Source organism: Polychytrium aggregatum (assembly GCF_025602895.1).
Source record: "Polychytrium aggregatum strain JEL109 chromosome Unknown BJ171scaffold_18, whole genome shotgun sequence".
NCBI lineage: Eukaryota > Fungi > Chytridiomycota > Chytridiomycetes > Polychytriales > Polychytrium > Polychytrium aggregatum.
The window spans coordinates 460,814-482,048 of NW_026516220.1; the positions used below are offsets into that span (position 1 = coordinate 460,814).

The 21,235-nt window shown below is 56.5% G+C and overlaps 5 protein-coding genes across 5 annotated transcripts; 3 read left to right on the plus strand and 2 right to left on the minus strand.

Annotated features, from left to right (window-relative positions):
* Positions 1–10: 10 nt before the first annotated feature.
* BJ171DRAFT_424024 (CWC16 protein) lies at positions 11–1,077 on the plus strand (the record flags this gene model as incomplete). Its single annotated transcript, XM_053107640.1, has 3 exons — positions 11–322; positions 512–596; positions 839–1,077. Coding segments are annotated over 3 exons (636 nt in total), but the record flags the coding sequence as incomplete, so codon positions are not given.
* Positions 1,078–4,756: 3,679 nt separating this feature from the next.
* On the plus strand, positions 4,757–10,481 carry BJ171DRAFT_459233 (WD40-repeat-containing domain protein; the record flags this gene model as incomplete). The annotated part of the gene is made up of 22 exons (XM_053108406.1): positions 4,757–5,245; positions 5,333–5,437; positions 5,614–5,754; positions 5,909–6,058; positions 6,162–6,202; positions 6,344–6,460; positions 6,535–6,646; positions 6,809–6,887; positions 7,025–7,149; positions 7,287–7,376; positions 7,518–7,724; positions 7,915–8,064; positions 8,157–8,257; positions 8,524–8,581; positions 8,661–8,715; positions 8,900–9,030; positions 9,125–9,255; positions 9,431–9,504; positions 9,615–9,718; positions 9,834–9,956; positions 10,092–10,186; positions 10,312–10,481. The coding sequence occupies 22 exons, from the start codon at positions 4,757–4,759 to the stop codon at positions 10,367–10,369; spliced, it is 2,736 nt and encodes a 911-aa protein (XP_052966730.1). The 3' UTR covers positions 10,370–10,481.
* Positions 10,482–10,930: 449 nt separating this feature from the next.
* On the minus strand, positions 10,931–12,428 carry BJ171DRAFT_504981 (uncharacterized protein). Its single transcript, XM_053110988.1, has 2 exons — positions 11,905–12,428; positions 10,931–11,480 (listed from the first exon to the last, which is right to left on the minus strand). Exons 1-2 carry the CDS (start codon positions 11,999–12,001, stop codon positions 11,257–11,259), a joined length of 321 nt encoding a protein of 106 aa, XP_052966731.1. The 5' UTR covers positions 12,002–12,428; the 3' UTR covers positions 10,931–11,256.
* Positions 12,429–12,981: 553 nt separating this feature from the next.
* BJ171DRAFT_504983 (RNA polymerase Rpb7) lies at positions 12,982–14,854 on the minus strand. The gene is made up of 5 exons (XM_053110989.1): positions 14,418–14,854; positions 14,135–14,185; positions 13,854–13,919; positions 13,553–13,633; positions 12,982–13,363 (listed from the first exon to the last, which is right to left on the minus strand). Exons 1-5 carry the CDS (start codon positions 14,700–14,702, stop codon positions 13,310–13,312), a joined length of 537 nt encoding a protein of 178 aa, XP_052966732.1. The 5' UTR covers positions 14,703–14,854; the 3' UTR covers positions 12,982–13,309.
* Positions 14,855–15,058: 204 nt separating this feature from the next.
* BJ171DRAFT_504984 (uncharacterized protein) lies at positions 15,059–19,790 on the plus strand. The gene is made up of 6 exons (XM_053110990.1): positions 15,059–16,101; positions 16,314–16,375; positions 16,406–16,424; positions 16,455–18,661; positions 18,696–18,745; positions 18,888–19,790. Exons 1-6 carry the CDS (start codon positions 15,162–15,164, stop codon positions 19,543–19,545), a joined length of 3,936 nt encoding a protein of 1,311 aa, XP_052966733.1. The 5' UTR covers positions 15,059–15,161; the 3' UTR covers positions 19,546–19,790.
* The last annotated feature ends 1,445 nt before the right edge of the window (positions 19,791–21,235 follow it).

The window sequence follows — 21,235 nt, forward strand, 5'->3', positions numbered from 1 at the left end:
CGGGCATACGCTCTCAGAGCGCCGTGCAACCAACAAATACTACCCCCCTGACTGGGACCCATCCAAGGGCTCGATCAACAAGTTTGTCGGGCAGCACCCGTTGCGGGACCGGGCTCGGAAGCTCGACCAGGGCATCCTCATCGTACGCTTTGAGCTGCCATACAACATCTGGTGCCTCGGCTGCAACAACCATGTTGGTATGGGCGTGCGCTACAATGCCGAGAAGAAAAAGATCGGCAGCTATTACTCGACGCCGATCTGGCAGTTCCGAATGAAGTGCCACCTCTGCAGCAACTGGATCGAGATTCACACGGATCCCAAGGTATGCTCGCTGTTCCCGGCTGGCCGCCACCGATCTCTCTCGATCGGTGTAGGGTGGAGGCTATTGCCGGTATATCCAGCTCGTGCCGATGATCCCTGCCTATTGCTCTCATACCGTCATCGGCCCATTAACTGTTGATGGAATCGATGCGTTGGCGCATTTGTGTTATGGTCAAACTGCCACGGACAGAACTCGGCCTATGTGATCGAGAGCGGAGCCAAAGCCCAAACGACGACCTGGGATCCTGCCGAGAACGGAACGGTGGTGTTGCAATGTAGGGGACCTACTGTTGATCGAGCAGCACTCATTGGTCATTTGCGATTCTGCCAGTGTCGGATGGAGTCATGGAGACCCCCCCTGCTGCCTCTGAGCTGAATGCATGCTTCTCAGCTGCGGTCGGTGCTCGCCTGCCATTCGAATGATTTGACCTGACCCGCTCCGATCCGACCCGATCCGATCTGACGACGCTTCATGTCTCTGCCTGCTTGTCGAATTGCTGGATTCGTCCATCCGCAGCCGAAGAGGTTTCCGAGAAGCTCAAGGCCAACCCGCTCTTCCGTCTGGAGCACCAAGCCGTCGACGAAGCCAAGGGTGCAAGCGCTAAAACGCAGCTAACGCAGCTGCAAGAGTCTCGCGACAAGTTCTGGAGGGACCCGTATACCATGTCGCAGCGGCTCCGCAAGATCTTTCGGGTATGTGGCCCTGGCCGGTGTGGCGAGCGGCAAGGGAGGCGATGGGACGATCGTGCGCTTTGACCATGAGCCGGGCCAAATACTCGCAGTGTCTCATGAGAGTGCGATTCCCTTTGGCCGGAACGCTGACCAAAGTGCGACTCGACCGATTTGCAGACAGAGAAGCGGGCCCGCGAGGCTGACGAGAAGGAAGGCCAGGACATCAAAGACAAAAACTCGCTCTCGATCGATATCCTGCCGTCGCGGCCTGAAGACTCGCTTGAGGCACAGCTGGTCGAGTTCCAGAATCCTGCCCTGCAAACGATGGAGCGCAAGCGCAAGGCCATCGAAACTCGCTCGATCTTCCAGGGGCAGAGTGCTCTGGGCTCGGCTTCCAAACCCGCCCCGGGGCAGACCTTCAAGGCATTCGAGAAGCTCAAGAAGCTCGGAGGCGATCCATTTTCGATCCGCGAGTCGGTCGGTGTCGTTGTGAAGAAGCCCAGGCTCACTGGTCGTGATGGCGAAGGCAGCGGTGATCATCCAGCGGAGACAACAGCAGAAACAGCGAACGGGCCAGCGACTGGAGCCATCTCCCAGACCGCGAGCCTGGCTCTCACAGGCCTGACAGCGTATGCTGAAAGCGACGAAGACTGAAGTTCGAAAGCCGTGCATATTCCCTGTGGACACTGACGTCCAAAATACTCCGACTTCAACGCGCTCTGGGCCCGATGAAGCCCAGGATGATATCTGCTCTCCCGCGATACTGCTGCTACCATTACTGCTGCACTAGCGAATGTCCAGCGATTTGTGCGCCAAAGCAGTGCACCACCAGATACAACACGACCGTGCAAATCGATGCCACGAGGCGATCGTCCGAGGGCATTCTGGCGCCCACGACACCATCGCAACTTCATGCACACGAGCCTCCAGCAATGCTGTTGTCGGCCGTATCCCGCCGCCTCCCGTGATTCACATGGTGTCTGCTGACGGCTTCTTTGGGGCGAGGGAGACAGGAGACATGATTGGGAAGCTCCCAGCCGCCTGAAAGTGCTGCTGTCGTCACTTGGCCGGCCTCGCTTCCAACCGACAGTTTATGAATACACTGTGCAGCTAGCCTAAAGAGCGCCGCCGCCGATGCCTATGACCGCTTGCCTCACGATTCAGCAGCAAGCGAGAAGACCCCGCAGCTGCAACGGTAACTGTGGCTGTCTGCAGTCCGGGCTTGATGCTCGCCACCGGGGATCGGAAGATAGGTTGCAGGCAAGCCGCTGAGACGGGGCTTTTCGTGTCTCGAGATCTTTCCCAAGAACGGCACCCACTACTGCAGCACCGGCATATCTCCCTATTCTCCTTTGTCGATTTGTAGGTGTACCCGCCCGGAGCGAGAGAGAAAGCAAGCACCCGCATCGCCCTTTGTCCCTGCCCGACTGCTCATCCGGCAGAAACATTCTTCGTGGCCAGTGTTCACAGCAGGCTCCACACTCCACTCGGCACACATTCCGCTTGTGCTTTGAGTTCTCTCTAGCATTGTTCTCGTCTTCCACACAGCCATTTATCCGCTTTATATTTTGTCGGCCTACCTCGACTCTCAGCACCGCCTCCAAAGCCTTCCAAATGATCTCCCGAGGACACCATAAGCATGTTTGTATTGGGCCGTGGGAAAGCAGTCTGGGGAGTCGTCGCAGCAGACTCTGGCCCGGCGCTACCGCACAAAGGCTGGCCGATTGCGATGTGATGTGCGGCTCTCCGTCTCGAGTCAATTAGCAGCAGTGTACGTGGGTGGCATAAACAGCAGAGGCTGGTGTCCGCACCGGTCATCGAGTCGCTCTGGATGTCCTCCAAGTCATTATTGGACGCGTTGGAAGGGAGCTAAAATGTCGTCAGTGTCGCCAACGGCCGCTCCCACCGAGCACAGCTTCTAACCAGCATGACCGTCTCTGACGTTGTCGGCTCAAGAACTCCAACGAGAAGATCAACCCCAACTTCTCGACGGCGACCGATTCGTACAAGGCGCCGGATGTAAAGGAGCTGGTAACGAGGCGTGCGACCCACTCCGTGCTTGTTCTCCTCTCCCCGATGAATCCGGGTGTCCTCTGCTCGCGTTAATGATCTTCTGGTCGTCTTGAGAAGGGCTGGTGGTGAAAAGGCCATCTATCGGCCGACAAACTCACGAGCTCGATCTGATACCACAGGTGATGAGCTACAATATCGAGCGGGTCCAGTACACCAAAAACAAAAACCGCTCGACCCAGAGCGGCGATTGGTGGGGCGAAAGCGCTCCGGTCGAGATGGCGGTAAATATCGGTTGGCGCAGCGAGGCGAAGAGGGATGGGAAGAAGGGGTGGGAGTGAATGCAGAGGCGAAGGACTTTGGCTCAACTACCAGCTCGCACATTTCGTGTTCGAGTGCTCTCCCGGATAGCGCATGCCACTCCTTCGATCTCTGCCGGACCCCTTCATGCCCCGCTAAACATTGCGCCATCGAACGGCTGCGACCTGCTTCCGCCTTGTGCATCGAAACCACTACCAGAGCATCGAGCCACAGCCCAATCGAAAAACTCCGCAAAAGGTCCTGAGCAATTACGGCATGAGCTTTGGCGAGGAGGGCCATGGCAAGATCGATATTGCAGGCCCAGAATGGTCGCTCCACCGCCGAAAGAAGAACATCCAGGGAGCGCAAGAAACTGGAAGGCACTTTAATATCCTCACGGGTATGTGGATGCATGACGATCTAATCGCGAGCGCGGGCAACAGGACGCCCCCAGATGAGAGGATTACTGACGCTTTGTATATCACTCCTTGTGTTTCACACAATCGCCCCCATCCGCCAGGCAACGAGAGCAGCGATTCCTCGTACGGACGATACGACCCGAACCGATCCGCCAGACGCATCTCGTTCGACAAACTGCAGCGACACCAGCTCCAGGAGGAACACGGCCGCTACAACATCATCTCAAACACGCAGTCTTAGTCGATGTGAACAAATCCGACAACGAGCCAGCCAAGTCCCTGGCGCACGCAAACCTGCAGTCCGCTTCTACAGTTGCCCGTTGTCACACTTGCTTCGCTTTCGCACTTGTCCGTCGTCGCATTCGCTGCTGTCTCATTCGCGCTCTCTCGCATGCACTCGCTTCAACCGCCGACCAGCACTAGCCCGCACCCTCGCAGTATCTCATGTTCACCGACGCTTCACAAACAACTGTCCATCTCGCCCGATTCCCACGCCCGTCCGTACCTGCATTCACTTGCTGTCGTGTCGATCCCTCTGTGCTTGCCATCTACGTTCGTCCGTGCATATTGCTCAACAGCACTGTTGTATAGAATGTGTGTCTGCCCGACCCAACCCCGGTTCTTGCGATCCATTGAGGGTCAAAGAGTCCCAGAGCAAGGACATTGCCGCTCTCAGTGAGTCAGTCGCTAGTACAGCTCGACCGGCGCAACTCGACTATGGGCGGACGCTCTTGCGCTGCTGTCTCGATCCAGCGGGCTAAATCGGGCTCGAAGCGAGCAAGCAGATCGATTGCGAGTTTCCCGCCCAAACGGCGTGGGTCTGGGCATGGCCGCATGCTCGATTTGCTTCCGCCCGCATCGCAAGGCGGGACGCTCCTTCTCAGCCTCTGGCAAGAGAGCGCCATTTGATCAGCGTTTACTCCTGCCAGAAAGTAAACACTTCTTTCGAGATTAGACTGCGGGGGGTTTCTCATAGCCATTCACTCAGCTAGCCGTCCAGTCGCCCCCTCCATATTTCTATCCATCCAGCAAGTATGTCGGACCCCCAAACCAGCGGATCGCAGACCATCGCGTCGAGCAAGCGCAAGGAGTCGGTCAAGTCCAGCCAAATATCGCTGAAGAAGGATCCTTCGCTGTCGGGGACGGCCGATCATCTTGACGCCAACCAAGCCGCCGATGGGAAGCCCAAGACACCATCCAGCGGGCTCGCCAAAGCCGAGTCTGTGAGTCTTGGCCAAAAGTCCGAGGCGAGCACGGTCCATCACGGCCTCGAGGAAGCCGCCTCCACCGATGTTCAGACGACCGCTGGCCAGCCAAGGCTGGTTGCAGGTGGAGAAATCCAGGTCGATGGCATCATGCCTCTGTTTTTGACGGGCACCACCCAGGAGATGTTTAAAATCAAGGGCGGCGAGGATCTCACCCTCGAGAACCCCATGCGGATGATTCCCAAGGCCGATCTGCTGGCCGATATCCACGCCCGTGCCGCCATCTCGGACTTTTCCCCGGCCAAGCAGATCATCAATGTGAGGATGCTTTGATTTGCTGCCCCCGCCCAACGAGCCTGGTCTTGCGCCGAACTAACCAGACGAGCTTGCTGTGGCTTTGGTCAGGAATATCCGCAAGAGGAGCTGCTCGTTCACTGGGATCCCGAGTTCAAGTATGGACAGAACTTTTTCCTCTTCATCAAGCCGGAGGCTGTGGAGATTCTGTTGAAGGTGGGTCATCGGAGAAGGAGCCTCGGGCCCAGAGGCTTGGGTCGGTCCTCTCATGGAACGCGTGCTTGATGCCAAATGACGGACCTTGGTTGGTCCTGGTGTCGATTGGTTCCTGGTGTCGATTGGTTCCTTGTGTCGATTGGTTCCTGGCTGTGGCTGACCGACCTTCACTGCAGCCGATTGTCGTCGAGGCCGCCCCGGAAGAACTTCAAGCCTCTGTTACGTCGGCAAAGAAGGAAAAAGAGCGACACAAATGGGAGTGTCTGGGGAGCGACAAGGAAATCGATGCCGAACGAATGGAGAACACCCGTCCGTTGGTATGTGGGAGCGCGACGGCGACCTCTGCCATCCACCTCGTCCGTATGCTGCGTTGGCTACGGTTTGGACTGGGCACTTTGTCTGCTGCTACTTGGGATCGTTGGCGAGTATTTTTCTATCTGACCCTATGGCTCTATCCAACACCTCGACCAGATCAACATCCGCATGTCCAGGAAGCGGAGGGACTTTCTTCTCTCGTGCAAATTTGGCGATCGCGATGCCAGCGACGGATTTCTGGAGTGCAAGCCGTTCCGAGACCCGACCTACGATATCACGCGCATGGAGCTGCCAAAGTGCATACAAGTAAGGGCTTTGTCGTCAGCGCTACTCGAATCGATGTTTGGCTACACCATGACTGGGCATGCATTCTCACGCTCGTACTGACGTTCTGATGGCGGCACCACAGGCCGTCGCCCAGCTGATTGACGCCACAATCCAGACTACGTGGTGAGTCTGGAAACTATGATCAAGAGCGATGGCAAATGGAAGCACGGATCAATGGCGCCCGTGTCTGGTGCCAGAGCCTTACCATGCCGCAACGAATGCCTTGCTGGATGTGCCGACTTCTGACCTTGCTCACTGCCCAAGGTCGCGAGCCACAAATGCATCTGTGCAATATGAGCCCGCGATGATGAACAGCGAAGAACAGGAGCTTCTGTTTGGATCCGAGTCGTTCTACCAGTTCATCCACGAGTCGTCTCCAATGTAAGTTGGCGCCCTTCATGGCTGTCTTTTGGCGCTGACGAGCCGCTCGATAGCTAACGGTGTCTGTTGGATAGGTTCGAGCACGCTATCCAGCAGAACGAGATCATGGATATATTTATCGATGAGTACAAGGAATTGGGTGAAGAGGACGCTACCATTGAGCAGGGTGCACACGCACAGCTCCAGGTATGTCGACGGGCCGACGCAGCCCCACCCAGCGACCAGCGATTGGGTGTGTAGAGCGAGGTTGGTGTCGACCGTACCGCTGCATTCTGTTTGGCTCGCTACTCGGTTTGCCAGCCGAAAGGTGCTCACCAACAATCGTTGTTGCATATGCGTGCTCCTCAGGAATACCAATCATTCACAGACCTGAAGCATAGCAAGGACAGATCCATTTCGTGTGTAGACTGGCACCCAATCCAAACAGGTACGGCAACTACCATTCATCGCTCTCGACTACGCCGGAGGCATATACAGATGAAACCCAAAGCTCAAACACCTCGGGTGCACTCGAAGTGAAGCTCATCGATGCGGAACCGGCTATTTAATCCATAATCACGTCAGGCGTTGTTGCTATTTCATGCGCGCATCGACTCACGTTTGACGATAGAGTTGAGTCTGGACTCATGTTCCGCGCACACAAGTCGCTGCTCTTAATCTGGAGCTTTCACGACCCTATCCACCCACAGGTAGATTTATGCTTGTGTCTGTGCTGCCCGCCAGAACGAGCGCTTGAGCAGCCATCGCAGCTGCAGCGAACGAGCCTTCGTGCTATGCTCGCTCATTCCATGGTTTGGATGGATCTGACACTCTCGATCACACAAAGCTTATCCTTGAGGCGCCGGACGATATAATGTGTTTCAAATTCAATCCTCGCGATACCAATATCATCGCTGGAGGGTGCATCAATGGGCAGGTGCGGTGCGGTGCGGTGCGGTGCATAGTGCCCCATGCAGACATGTCTTGCTACATGACATGCAACCAAGTCTGTGTCGCTTCGGACCATGTATCTCCGCTATTTGCTGCTCGGACTAATGCTTCTCAAATGATTGCCCAGATCATTCTGTGGGACATTGCTGAGTATGAAGATAAACTCAAAACAAACCGCAAAGCCAAAAGTGCCAACGAAGATACCTCTGGCAACAAAGTCATCAGCAACCGCCATGTCGAGATGGCCCCTATCAAATACTTTGCTGTTTCCTCGATTGAACTCAGTCACAAGGGTCCGATCTCGGACTTGCACTGGCTTCCCAAGAACATGGAGGTGAGTGAACTGCCGTTTTGGATGTTGCAGCAGCCAACGTGCTGGAAAGAATTTAAAGTCGCCGAGACTGAGTCGATTCTCCTGCCGCACTATCTTGAGTCGGGCCCTGCACGCTCCTAATTCCGTGCTCTCTCTATCCTCTGGTACCTGTGTTTCGCGCGTCGACTTTGACTCCCACGGCTGCGTGCAGCTCAACCACAGCGGCGAGTTTGCAGAGAGCGCCGAAAACGGACACAAGCAGCTCATCACTGCCTCGGTTGACGGACATGTTGCGTTCTGGGATACGCGCGCCAAGAAGGAGCTCAAGGCCCTTGATCTCGTGTGGAAGCCGTTTCTTCGGGTGCGTTAGTCTGACGGCGGGCATGAAAATCGACTGTGTAACGATATGCAAGAAACACCGCCGAGACACTCTGACCCTCGATCTATCCGTAGGTACCGTTGAGTGCCATGGACAACACCTATGACTATGGTTTGACAAAGATCAGCATCCGAACGCAAATCACGACTGAGAAGAGCGGATCAGGTGGGCGGACGTTCCCTGGAACTCTCTTCCTCTCTCAGCACCCCAGCGGAGAAGCGCACTCGGCTCGTGTGGGAATATCGGATACTCCCCCATTCAAACGACTCGTTGATGTGTGGCTTGCCGTTTCTGAGGGCTCGTGGAGGTGGATTAGCACTGGAGTGCGGCCTCATTACGACAGTCATAGAGCAAGCCTTACGCCTCTCGGTCCATCCCTTGATTACCGACAGAGGCGGATCTCACACAGGCATCCGAGTCCAAGGACGGAGATCAGGCGAGAGCCAAGAAGGCGACTCCAGGCAACGGGTTCAGCAGCAAATTTTACTGTGCCACTGAGGTGGGTGCGGCATTCGGAGCGATGCTGTCGTGGTGCTCTAGCTGTGCTGCAAGAATATTGACTTCTCCCGCTTATTCAGGAGGGTGATCTTATATACGCCGACTGGGTCGCCGAAAAGACAACCGAAGAAAAAGGTAGGGGACGACTTTGTGTGCTGGCACGAGAGCAGTAGTCAGCACGAATTACGAGGGACAGTGAGGTGTGGCAGGGTCGGATCGCTTCAGCATGCTGAGGCGCCACGGTTTGATGTTAAATGGTGACATGCATCGGGCTTAATGGAGCCCGGAAGACGATACTTACGATATGGGGTAATCGCAGCCTCTCGGGTGGAGCATGCATTCAACTGCCACTTTGGGCCGATGAGCGACGTGCAGCGCTCGCCGTTTTTCCCCGACGTTGTCCTCAGTGTTGGGGGGTGGTCTTTCCACATCTGGAAGGAAAAAATAGTGGTGAGTTCTGCAATGGACGCCGCCCGCTGCTTTCAGTCGGTGGCAAAATGCCTCAGAAAGCGGTGTGACGTACTGAGCACCCTGCGAATATCAGATCGGCCCTCTCCTCAGTTCACCGCCATCTCAAGCGTACATGATCTGCGGAAGATGGAGCCCGACAAGGCCCGGCGTGTTTTACATATCCAAGTCGGACGGCACGATCGAAATCTGGGACCTTCTCGACCAGTAAGCCGCTGTCCTGAATTGGCTGTGCTGATCAGCAGAGGGACAGATGTCATAAATTCAGTCGTGGATCAAGCGATGGACCGGTTCATGGTTCAAGTCGTAGATATAGCGACGCTGGGGCGCATCTCATTCCCGGGCTCTTTGCAACTCACGACCCGTTTACCTCCTGAATCAGGTCGCACTTGCCGATCACGGTCCAAAACGTCTCGTCGATTGCTATATCGTATATGACAATTCACCAGTACCCGAGTGAGTTGCAGCAGCCACTTCCTCAGCCCTTCAGCTGCAGAATTGGTGTTGAGTGCTACTGGAACGTTGAATCGGAGCTATTGACTGCTGGTCGGTGTTGTTTGCAACAGACAAATCGCAAATGAACTCGCAGTTCATTGCTGTCGGAGACGACGAAGGCACGCTTCACATTCTCGAGGTGCCGCGAAATCTGTCCAAGCCCGTCAAGAACGAAGTGAGTCTGGTCTCTGCGATTGGTGCATGTGATGCACTTCGGATCAACGATCGTCGGAGAGTTGGGGGTTGCTGGTCTCCTTTAGCTGACTGGCTTCGTATATCACACTTTCCAGCGATCCATCATCCAAACCTTCTTTGATCGGGAAGTGCGGCGTCTGTCGTACGTCAAGGGACGCAAGGAAATCCGTATAAGTGAAAAACCAAAATGGGAGCAAGCCGCAATCGAAGCCAGTTTGGTAAGCCGTAGTCGTCGAGAACACGAACGTGCTGGTGTAGTGCATGACCATACTGGAGATGGCTGGCTGTCGACATTCGGTTCGATGGCTTGGTTCATCCTTACACTGATGTTCCTTCGTATGGTGGTTGAACAGGCACAGAAGCGCAGCGAGGAGAAGAAAGTGGAGGAGAAGAATCCTGAGGAGGAGGAGGAGAAAGCGGAGAAGGAGTATCGTGCTATGGAGCGCAGGTAAATGCCTGATTTTTGCACGGGAACACATCAGTGCCGCCATCTTCGAGTGGGCCTGAAGTATGCCGGGACAGATTTATCTGACTGACGACCATGAATCAACCGCACTTTACTGCGGCACTCAGCTTCTTGGAAGCCGAGGGACTGCTGCCACCTGAGGAACCCGAAGCGCCTCCCGCATAAGCCTCGAGCGATTGCAATCTCCACAGCCTGAGTCGCATGCAATGAAATGGTTCGGTCGTGGTGCACGAATCGCGTTTGACAGTGTCGGCCAACATGAGACACATAAGATGAGGAGGGCTGATGCAACTAGTGAACGGCGCTCATCTATCGGGATCCATTCAAGATGCCGTGCTGTTGCCGCCAGTTGTTGCAGCCAATTTCATCTTGGCTGAAATGCCCATTACTCTGGTGGCGGTGGAGCTGCTCGAAATACATGGGGACTGCTCGAAATACATGGGGACTGCTCGAAATACATGAGGACCTGCTCGAGTCCATGATGCATCTCAAGCGACGGGAACTCGGCGCATATCCTTTGCACTGTGCTCACAGAGTTAGTGATGTGCACTCTATCCAAAGGAGCGGACAATCTGCATCAAGAGCGCGAGCAACTCTTCTAGAAGCTGGCGGCAGTCATGCTGCTTTTTGAATACACACGCGATAATCCGGTGGTTGCAGTGGTTCCTGTGCTTGCACCGTCCCCCGAAACAGCACTGTCATACAGTATGAAAGGGGTTATCGTGGGCGGGTCAATTATCGCCCATACAGAGCAGATGTGTCTATTCAAAACCACACTGGCACAGAGTTTGCCATCGAGGGCAGACCATCCAACAGTGGGGGCCTTTGGCGAACGCTGCTCAACATTATGGCGATAGCCAGCCGGTCCTGGGTGCCTTGCGACTCTCGGGAGAGTAAGGTACATGATGTGGGAGAGACTATGACTGTAACTATGACTATATCAACTGGAGTGCAAGTGGAGATATCATATGTATATCAAAATACATGGTCTGATGCAGTTGCTGTAACCGAGGGCGGCTATTAATTCAAAGGGCCCTCCATAGCGCATCGGTTCAACTGTACGATTCCTGCACCGACTTGGAGCGGAGAAGCACCTCGACGTCCAGCGAATAGCAGAACTCGCCAAAGTCGGCCGTTTCCTTGAGGCATTTGTAGTACACGAGATCGATCACTTGCAGACAGTTAAACTGTTCCTGGGACCTGAAGCCAAAGACAAAGCACTTTTCTCGCTTCAGGGTCGGCTGGACGAGCTCGCACTGCTCCGGAGACTTTGCCACTTTGGAAGATCGGATCGTGGGTCCAGGTGGAATCGGGCAGAGTCGAAGCGCGGAGGAATCGTGGTGGAGTTGTGTCCCGGGTGGTCAGGCCGAGCGGTGTTGGTTTTGGAGTGAGGGGCGTTGTTGAGATACCAAGCGATAGGCAGCGTTGCGGCATTGGAATCCAACAGCGGCGGTTTCGTCACGGCAACGAATACGGTCGTCGAACAGCGCAGCGTGACAATGGGAGACCAGCGATGGCGGATGGTTTTTGTCAACACGAAGCATGAAGTGTCAAAGTAAGGACACCGATGTCAGCCTTGATCAGTGAGCATACACTGATGCACATCGTTCAACTGAGAACTGAACTATCGGCGCAAATGCTGGTCCTGGACGGCTCGACGGGAGCAGACAGACAACGAGACCACAGTCATTTGATCTTACAGTAATGGCAGCCAATGTTGGGGCGGGCGGGAACACCCTGGACCAGGCCGAGCACCGCGAGCAGGCAGCTCAGGACGACAAGCCAATTTGAGTGCATTACGATGGTTTTGGCTTGCTTGCGTACTTGATATAGCGGCGGAGATGCGCTGTTATGTCGCAAAGATGGTGGGCCAAAATCGTTGCTTCAGCAGTCAGCGGAAGTGATCGCGGCGTCAGATAGTGAGGCTCTTGGCGAAATCAAGGGCCGGCATCGACAAGCCGTCTCAGGGCAGTGGAGGCTGGCTCGCTGACGAGCGACCGGTGCGGGCGAACCACCAGGGCATTTATACTCCACTCGGACTATCGATGCAAGCGCAGCAAAGAAAGTGTGTGTTGAGGAAGCGGACGCAACTGTAATCCCGGCGTAGAGCCCAGATGCGGTTCGGAATCCCGACATGGTCCCTCAGAGTGTAAACACTGGAATTCGACCAACATCGGAGCAGTCAGAGCACCAGTGCTGCTCTAGCGGAGGTCAGTGAACGTGGACAGCCAAGTGAGGATAGGTGCAATGACGGCGAAGCGGACGAGCGAGGTCTGTTCCAAGAAATCGCTGGCCGAAAGGTTCCACCGGGTCGATAGTTACTGTCGCCGCACCAACTCTATCACCACGCCGCCGTCAGCCCTGGAAGGCACCGTGGCTCGAGGACCATGTTGCGACGAGAGGGTTAGAGTTGCTTTGGAGAGAATTCGCGGAGGCTCTGACCCGAGTCTGACGCATGATCCAGTGGCGGATAGAGTTGTGATTCTGGAAGCATTGGCAGGATCTGGACCGCACCGACGAGAATATCGATGCCGCGCACGCATGAATGGCATCGCAAGCCTGGCCTGCGATAGATGAATAGCTCTCAGACATGCATGTGTGGCCGTGCTGAGGGAAACTCGCTGCCAGGAACGGGTCCGGTGTCGCCCACCATGAACCGGCCAGATGGAATACGAACAGGAGTGCTGTGCGGGGAGCTAGACCGATGCTCTGCTACGATGAGAACCACAGACTCGCCGCCACAGTTGCTGTCATTGACCATCCGTCTTGGCCGTAGTGCCCAATGGTGTCGCATTTCACAATTCCCATGGTTGATATACATGAACCATGACCGACCCGCAAATCGCGACGTGTCCCTGGCTGCATTGAGATGGGATGATGGACGGTGTGTATTCCCATCCAAAATGTGGACATTTGGAATTTTGAGGCAGTGCCAACTGATCTCTGCCTACGGTGGGTAGGCCACCGATAGTTTCCGATCAGCCGAGCCGCTCGTTTGGCCAGCATCGCCCTGACATAACTCCGACTTGTGCACGGCCGACAGCAAAGTGGAGATGAGAGGATGAGCGGGGTCGGTGCCGCAGAGAGGATGGGAGGCACTCTTGATCACACTTCGGGTGTCGGTCCAAGGAAATCCTCCTTGATGGTCCCGATGGCAAACTGAGACAACAATGCGGCAAGTGTTGGAACATGGTTAGCAACGCAGCGCGAGCATCTCTGCAATGCATATGCCCGAATCCCTCGTCCAGCCAACAGCATGGCCGATTTGTAGTGCCAGATCCTCTCGGTTGGTGCCGAAGAGCCTTGGTATATCCCACGCCCGTATCAGCCAGCTCGACGGCAACTCACAATATCAGCTGCATCTGTGCGGATGCCAACGATGCGCATTCGTACACCCTCGCCCTTTTCGATCCTCAAGTCTTGTGCATCCTATCAGAGCAAGCGCCGGCCAAGTTTGGGTTGGCGATATCGAGCTTTAGCTCAAGCAGACAGGATATTGCGTCGCATCGGCTCGGTAGAAACGACGCTGGTTTGGCTTTCAGAGGCGCTCTCGCCGTAATTGCCGAATCAGCTTCGGCCGCTCATTCAGGATCGAGCCTTGCAATCCAGGGCGCGGTGCATTCAACCCTCGGAAACGAGGCAAGCATACCTGTCCTTCGCCGATATACGCTGGCGGATTGGAAGTTGGGTCGAACTTGAGATACGAGGGGATCAACTGGCAGCCGGAGTGACAGCCGGAGTGACAGCCGGAGTGACAGCCGGAGTGGCAGCCGGAGTGGCAGATTGCGGAAATAAAGCTTCAGCAGCTTGCCTCTGGAGGAGAAGCGCATGTTCTGCCAAAGCACCGAGCCCTCTTTGACGACGGACGACAAGGACCGGCACTCGATCTATGGTATGCAATCGTCGCCGCGACAGGGACGGCCGACTTACATGGTTGGAGACGAACACTTGCAATGGTCCAACATCGGCAAAGAAGCCCATCTGTGTGCCATTGACGAGAAATTGAATCAGATGCGCTGATCGTTGCAATGGAACGCCGGACATACGGCGCTTGCCGGCCCAGCGGATGGCCATTGTGGCGAAGAGTCCGATGGTCATCAAATGCCAAATGTGCGCCTGGGAGTCTGGCGTGATGCGTTGGAGATCTTGCTTTCGGCCACGCAGGCTCAGAGGATCCATTATACATGAGCTTAATGCCATGACGTCGAAATACCTTGTTGACAGTGGTGACGATGCCGTCAAAAACTTGGTTCTTGAAGGGCTTGAAGACGATAGCTTTGTAGGTGATGTCGAACTCGGCGTATCCGGACGAGGCCTGCAGGACGCCCTTGCCGTAATCGTGCACATCGATGACCGAGATAATGTATCCATAGCGACCCGTGCACGTGCCCTCAACCTCTTCGTAGAGCCTCCGGGTCAGGAACTGCCGCATGTGTGGTCCAAAGTGCTGGGGGTGCAGCTGGATGGTGTGGTGCAGTACTTTTACAAAGAAGCCCATGATGCAGAGCGGCGCAGATGAGTGTGTCAGCGGAGCAGAATGGGCGAGCGAGGCTTGCGGAGGAGCAGGCGAGTCTGGCCGGGCTTGACGGATGTGCGGATGGACGGATGGATGATGGACGGACGGGCGGATGGGTGAGGAGATCGCGCAGGAGTCGGGTTGGGTTGATCGGGTTGGATCTGGGTTGGGTGAAAGGTCCTGGTTGAAGACCGCACAGCCCTTGGCCGCCCAACCCCAGCCCCAGCCCCAGCCCTGCGTCAATGCGGCGGTGTCGCACACACACGCCACTCGTCCCGGTAAAGGCTGCCGCCGCCTCGCCCCCATCCTGCTTCCCTCGCTCCTCATCAACTCCATCGCCTGCATCAACTCCATCGCCTGCATCAGCTCCGTCGCCTTTACCACCCAAGTTCCTATTCATCATCTGGTGCTGGATCACAGCCCCGCGCCCTGCATCAACACATGAGCCGGATGCCGCCTTCTCCGGACCATCCGGGCTGGTGCCGGACCCAATCTCGAGCCAGTTCGGCGTCGCAGCCAATCACATCGACACAACGCCCTGCCCTGATACTGTGCTGCCTGTTGTTGTTTCTGCTGGCTCCATCGCCGTCTTTCTCGCTCCCGGTGTCGACGGTGACTGGCTCGCCGCCGCCTTCGAACTCAACCAAACAAACCTCAAGCGTTGTGCCGTCGCCCGTTCCAACTGCTTCCCTCCAGAACTCGAGCCTGCCTTCTTTATCTTCGCCAACTCTCTACAGCCCGGTTGACTCGCTGCCATGGCGAGACTGCCACGCCTATGTGCAGACCAAAGACTCCTTTTTCATTATCGGAGGCCGTGCAGCAATCGGACCTGCACCCATCCCAGGCGGCGGCCCTATCATCCCGGTGCTTCCCGTGCTGGCCGCCACCCTGAACTCGACCTCGACCTCGACCTCGACCAGCCGACCAAATGCGAGCACCACGCAGCAACCAGCTGGCCCAAGCCCCATAACCAGACTGTCTGAATCGTCCAACACAAGCGCCCTGCCGGGTGATCTGGTTCCGGTTCAGTCTCCGTTCGCTGGCACCAACTCGATTTGGTCGGTGCGGTACATCGATCTCGATGTTTCGAGCATTTCCCACTCGGACGCCTTCCCGCCGCTCTTTGGGCTGTCTTGCGTCACTGACGACTCCAAGTTGAAGATTTATTGCACTGGCGGATTCCCGACCCCAAACTTGACGGCGGTTCCCCCTGGCCAGGCTGGTCCGACGTTGTATCCTTACGAAAGTCTGGTCATCGTCGATGTTCCCTCGGGCGTGGTATCAACCCACAACCTCACCTGGCCTGTGGACCAAGATGGTACCTCAGTATCCCGAGGCTTCCATGCATCGGTCTTCTACAACAACTCAATTTTCATGTTCGGTATGGCTTTGGCTTGATGCTGCTGCTGTTGATGTCTCAGCTGCTACCCAGCAGGCTCACCCCGACGAAGGACCGAGGGTATTGTGAGGGCTCTGGTTGGATCTACTTCGCTCGGTGCTCGGGCATGCGCTTTCGTTCTGTCGGCTGTTGAACTCACTTCCTGGTGTGGCTTGCATGGGCACCTGTGCCTTCGCTTCGCTTTACTCTTTCAGGCGGAATCCCTTGCTACCAGTGCCCCGTACCGACTCTGTCGTGGGGGAGGCAGCACATTGCCGTTCTGGATCTCGCCACATACAAAATCAAGACCATCAGCAGTGCGATCGGTCCAGCCGAGCTCTTTGGACCCTGCGCAGCGTTCATACCTCCAAGCAGCACCTCGAGTCTATTTCCCAGCACCAGTAATTTCGGAAGGAATGGCTCCATTCTCCTCATTGGCGGCGCTTCCACCAACATCAGCGCCGACGGCACGAGAGCTTACCCGGCCGCCAACCCGCAGCTCCTTTGGTCGTTTGACATTGCCACTCACAACATAACGCCAATTGCTGTTGGGAACGCGGATCCCGGGTCAGTGCCATCGCCACGATACGGGCACTCGTGTGCTGTCTCCAATGACGACAGCTCCACTATCTGGGTGCAAGGCGGAGGTGCACCGGGCTTTGATCCCGTGGACCGGAATCTGTGGCGTCTCAACATCAGCAACCCCGCCAACTACACCTGGCAGCTCATCGTCCCCAGCAAATCGGACCAGAACTCGCTCTTCTCCGCCAACGCCACATTGTTTGGCTCCTTGATCTCGTACTCGACTTTTGTCCTCGTCTTTGGCGGGCGCATCCCTGGCATGATCGGGGCAGACGGGCGCACGGGGTTCGTGAACGTCTCATCCGGAGCGACTCTGGCGTCCTTTGGCAACTCATCGGCCGTGCAATCGTCTGGGCCCTTTACAGTCTACTACGACGGCTCAGCGCTCGGAAGCTCTCTGGGATCGCTGTGGTCTCGAGCCAATCGGTTCGCTCGGCGCGTACTGGCGCAGCTTCCCACGCCCCGTTTGCTCCGTCGGTCGGCCGTACAGGAATCCGGCACAGACAGCGACCAAATCCAATCACCTCGACGTGTAGCCGGTCGTAAATCTGCTCTGAGCACGGCTGCAACGGCTACCGCCAGATGCGACTCCTCAATGAGGCACTTGTCGACCTTGACCGGCCTCACCTCGGTACCATCCGTATCTGCGCTATCGCCACCCTTGGCTGCGACACTGCCCTCGTCCCACCGACCCTCGAAGCCGCTGACCATAAGTACAAAAGCCGCCGTGCCTTTGGTACTTGCACAAGTGGCGCAAACCACACAGGCCCCACCGATCGTACAAACCACACCAGCCGCACAAACCGCAAAGATCAGCAACCCGCTCAAAGCAACTCCATTCGAGCTTGCGTCTGAGCCCTTGGCAAGCGCAAATCAACCGTCGGATACAAATGCAAGCACGGTACCTCCTGGACTGCCCCTGCGCTATACGTTTGTCTTTGACACTCGCTTCGACACTTGGTCTCCTCAGGCACGGACCTTGGTGGCTAACTCTCCGTATGACGTCGACAGCCAAACCAGCGCGAGTGACTCGGGTCCCCTAATCGCTGGCATTACCATCGGGCTGGTTGCCCTCTTGGTCGTTGCCGGCATTGCTGTGAACCGAATGAGGTATCAAGCCAAACCCGGTGCCAGCGAAGACGGCGCGACAGATATCAACAAGAGCACAGCGCGCTCTGCAATTGAGATTGCTCGTGGCGCGGATAGCCGCAGCAACGATAGTGCAGACAGTCTGCCGTTCATGCTCCTGTTGAAGAAGAAGCACCAGTCGCTACTGCAGCCACAGCAGAGTGCCAACCTCGAGATGAACCGCCTTGTGGGCCGACAGCTGGCAAACCGACCAAAGGCGCACTTTGCTCCTTCATCCACGCCCGGTCCATCGACGCACGTATCCGGTGCTGCTGGTTCCAGCGGCTCAGGTCTCCAGCTGCCCTCCTTGATCCCCAACAGCCGGCCGATGCATTCATCGCCGCTCGCGCCACCGCCCGTGGCTCTGTCGACCTTCATCCTGGATCCGCGATCAGGACTGCCGAAGCGCCTTGACTCGATTGTCAAGAAAGCCCCGGGCGCAAATTCAGTCGATTTCGACGACGACGAAGACTTTGGATTTGAGCCTGACGAGACCGATAGCTCCGGTGCCGATGAAGCCAGCGATCCGGCTGCCGTGTCCGACCATCAGACTCCCTCTCCGCGCGAGGCCCATAACAGGAGTCCGTCGTGGGCGACCTCTGCCGCGGTCGACGATTCCAGCGAGTACTCTGCTGCACGGTCTGATGACCCTTTGATCGTCGCTACCAGCTCCCTTGATCAGGCATCGGGCACCGCAACCCCGTGCTCGCATACGAGACCAACAAAGGTATCGGAATCAATGCAGTCGATCGAGCACTTCCAAGTCCACAACCGCCCAAGATTCATCATGTCCAAGACCACGCCGAACGCATCCACGGGTTTTACGGCCGGCGAGATGGACCGCAGCAGTCAAGTTTATTGTGGTTGCGGGTCACCAACCAAGCGAGGACCACGACGACGAAATTGACCTGCGGACAGGCGAGATTGTGACAATTGCGTAAGTTTGGCGAGCCGCAAGGCACTCCCCACAAGCACCAGCGCCACTGCATTTTCTGGCTGCTGGCCCCGGGCAGCCGATTCCGCTCAGCCCACCGAACCATGCCCTGAAATTCGTGCTCACATATGGCTTCTCGCAACAGATATCTCTACAACGATGGCTGGGCCAAGGGCTGGAACTTAACGTCGGGCCGCATCGGCGTGTTCCCGTTCCTGTGCGTCCAGCAGATGATGACGCGGTCCGGCAGCCGGCGCTCCAGCCGCACGGTGCATTCCGAGAAGCGTCTGAGCAAGCTCTCGATGGCCCGCATGTCCTCGTACAACAGTGAGCTGTCGACAGGCCAGCCAAGCTTGTACCAGACTCACATTCTCGAATTCGATGAGAACGCAGACGAAGAGGGAATTGATATGATGCCGCTTGCAAGCAGCTCCAACGACGCCACAACATTCATCTCTGGAGGCACGGACCTGGGATACGAAAGCCAGAAGAGCAGCTTTGTGGACGCTGACATCGAGACGGCTGCGAGTCCAGCGAGTCCACTCGGCTCTGTTCGTTCGCTAGCAACACACGATACCGTCTTGGATGAAAGTCGACCTGCCGACGCCGCTGGCATGGCTGATGAGCCCGTGGTCGCTGGTGCACCGCAAAGTGCCGCTGCTGCCGCCGTCGCGGGGCCCCCGCAATTGCCTGCGTCCCAGCCCACACCAATCCAAGCCGAACCTCTCGACGACGATTTCTCCGACATGGGTGACAGCATCGGCTCGAGCGAGCTCGGTGACTTTGATGACGACGAGGAGTAGAGCCCAAAGTCACCGAAAGAGCCGCTGAAAGCCGTCAGCCATTGACGCGCCGCACCTCGCCCAGCCCATCGCGTGTACTTTTTTTTTGGTAATTTCATGAAGCGATTTGCGGAGAAGGGTTGATACCCAACCCGTTATCGCCGCTCCCCACCCCATGGCGCATCTCCATCTCCTTGCATCCAGCACACGTTATACCGCTAGGGTGCGGATAGAAACCCCCTGAATATACGTTTGAGCCACCGGAAGAGTCGTTGCCGGCATTCGTGTCGGGTCGAACGTCGATACAGCCCTGCGGACAGCAGAGACACGCGGTACATCCTTGGCCCCAATCTCATGGAGCGAACGGCCATTGTGAATGACAGATGTGTTTTATTTCCACCCCTTCTCCTAAAAGGCCGAGTGTCCCGTTTCGTGAGCGCTATACACTTTATTCAGAAAAAAACGGGACAACATAGCCGTTTCCATGAACATGTAGTATGTGCTGTGCTTGCGTCAAGCAAAGCCACAAGAAATAAAACAGATCACTTTGGCAGCCTCCGAGTGAAGACCGCCGATCGCTCTCCGATCTCCACAATCGACCTGCATACTGTGATCATGTTGCGCGCCGCATTGACGTCGCGATTCCACACTGTCCGGCAGCTGGGATTCTTGCAGCTCCTGACAAAGTGGGAATTCGCAACACTGGGCGCTTTCAGATCCCCCAGCCGAGAGGGCTCCAGGCACTTGGAGCACACCTGCGAGGTGTTGAACTCGTTCGTCGAGGCCACCTTGACGCTTCCATGATGGTGATTGGGACGGCGACGGTGGTGCTCGAATTGCTCAAAGTACCGAGCGAACCGCTGCCTCCGAGGGCTGGATGCATAGCCCTTGCCCTGTCGCCATGACGCATTGCCAAAGGCGATCACCACATCGGTCCGTATCGGGGCGTGCTTCAGGACGGCCTTGCACATCCTGTCGACGGCCACTTGGCGCCTCTTGTGGCCCGTGAATCGATGGTGACGGGCCTTCTTGCCAAGGTGAAAATCGAGCTGCACTCGCAGCTCCGGTCGCAGGACATGGGTGAGATGGACCTTGAAGGCCTCCGAGGACGACACCTTGGGCGAGGGGGTGGTCGACATCCAGGTCTCGATGTCGAGGCGATACTTCATGATATTGTGCCACTTGGTGTTGGACGTATGGCCACACATTTGCTGGTAGTGGCCATTGGAGAATGAGACCACCTCGTCTTGGTGACCCGGTGCTTGGATGACCGCCGTGAAGATGGAGCCGACTCCAGGATCGATGCCAATCCAAGTGGTGCGGTTGGGGTCTGGGTCGCCGATGTGGGCCTGGATACGCTGCTCGGCAGTCGGAGGAGGCTCGATGGTCTCGGTGCGATCGGTTCGACGCACAAACTTGACGAGGCCGATGGTGCATCCAATGCCATCGGTGCTGATCTCGTAGTTGAACAGCTTCCTGTCCCTGACCCGCTCTTGGAAGAGGGAACTACGCAGCTTGAAGCAACTGCGCCAGAGACGATCCTGGTTGTTGACACCGTCCTCACCTTCTTCCTTGAGCATGTCCCTGGTGAGTCCAAGGCGCTTCTTTGGACCCAGGAGATTCCAAAGAGTGACCGTGTCAATCTTGACATACTTGGCCCTTGCAGTGCATAGAGGAACTATCGTGCACACGGCCGGAGGAGTGTCGACGG

What these genes read in the sequence shown, in the direction of transcription:
- BJ171DRAFT_504981 (XM_053110988.1), bottom strand. Translation starts at nt 12,001, where the DNA reads ATGCACTCAAATTGGCTTGTCGTCCTGAGCTGCCTGCTCGCGGTGCTC. An exon ending in CAACATTGGCTGCCATTACT is followed by an intron (nt 11,481 to 11,904) that starts GTAAGATCAAAT and finishes GATCTTCCAAAG; the next exon opens with TGGCAAAGTCTCCGGAGCAG.
- BJ171DRAFT_504983 (XM_053110989.1), bottom strand. Translation starts at nt 14,702, where the DNA reads ATGGGCTTCTTTGTAAAAGTACTGCACCACACCATCCAGCTGCACCCC. An exon ending in TCGTCACCACTGTCAACAAG is followed by an intron (nt 14,186 to 14,417) that starts GTATTTCGACGT and finishes AATGGCACACAG; the next exon opens with ATGGGCTTCTTTGCCGATGT. An exon ending in GCACAGATGCAGCTGATATT is followed by an intron (nt 13,364 to 13,552) that starts GTGAGTTGCCGT and finishes TTGTTGTCTCAG; the next exon opens with TTTGCCATCGGGACCATCAA.
- BJ171DRAFT_504984 (XM_053110990.1), top strand. Translation starts at nt 15,162, where the DNA reads ATGAGCCGGATGCCGCCTTCTCCGGACCATCCGGGCTGGTGCCGGACC. An exon ending in CAACTCAATTTTCATGTTCG is followed by an intron (nt 16,102 to 16,313) that starts GTATGGCTTTGG and finishes TTACTCTTTCAG; the next exon opens with GCGGAATCCCTTGCTACCAG. An exon ending in GGCGAGATTGTGACAATTGC is followed by an intron (nt 18,746 to 18,887) that starts GTAAGTTTGGCG and finishes TTCTCGCAACAG; the next exon opens with ATATCTCTACAACGATGGCT.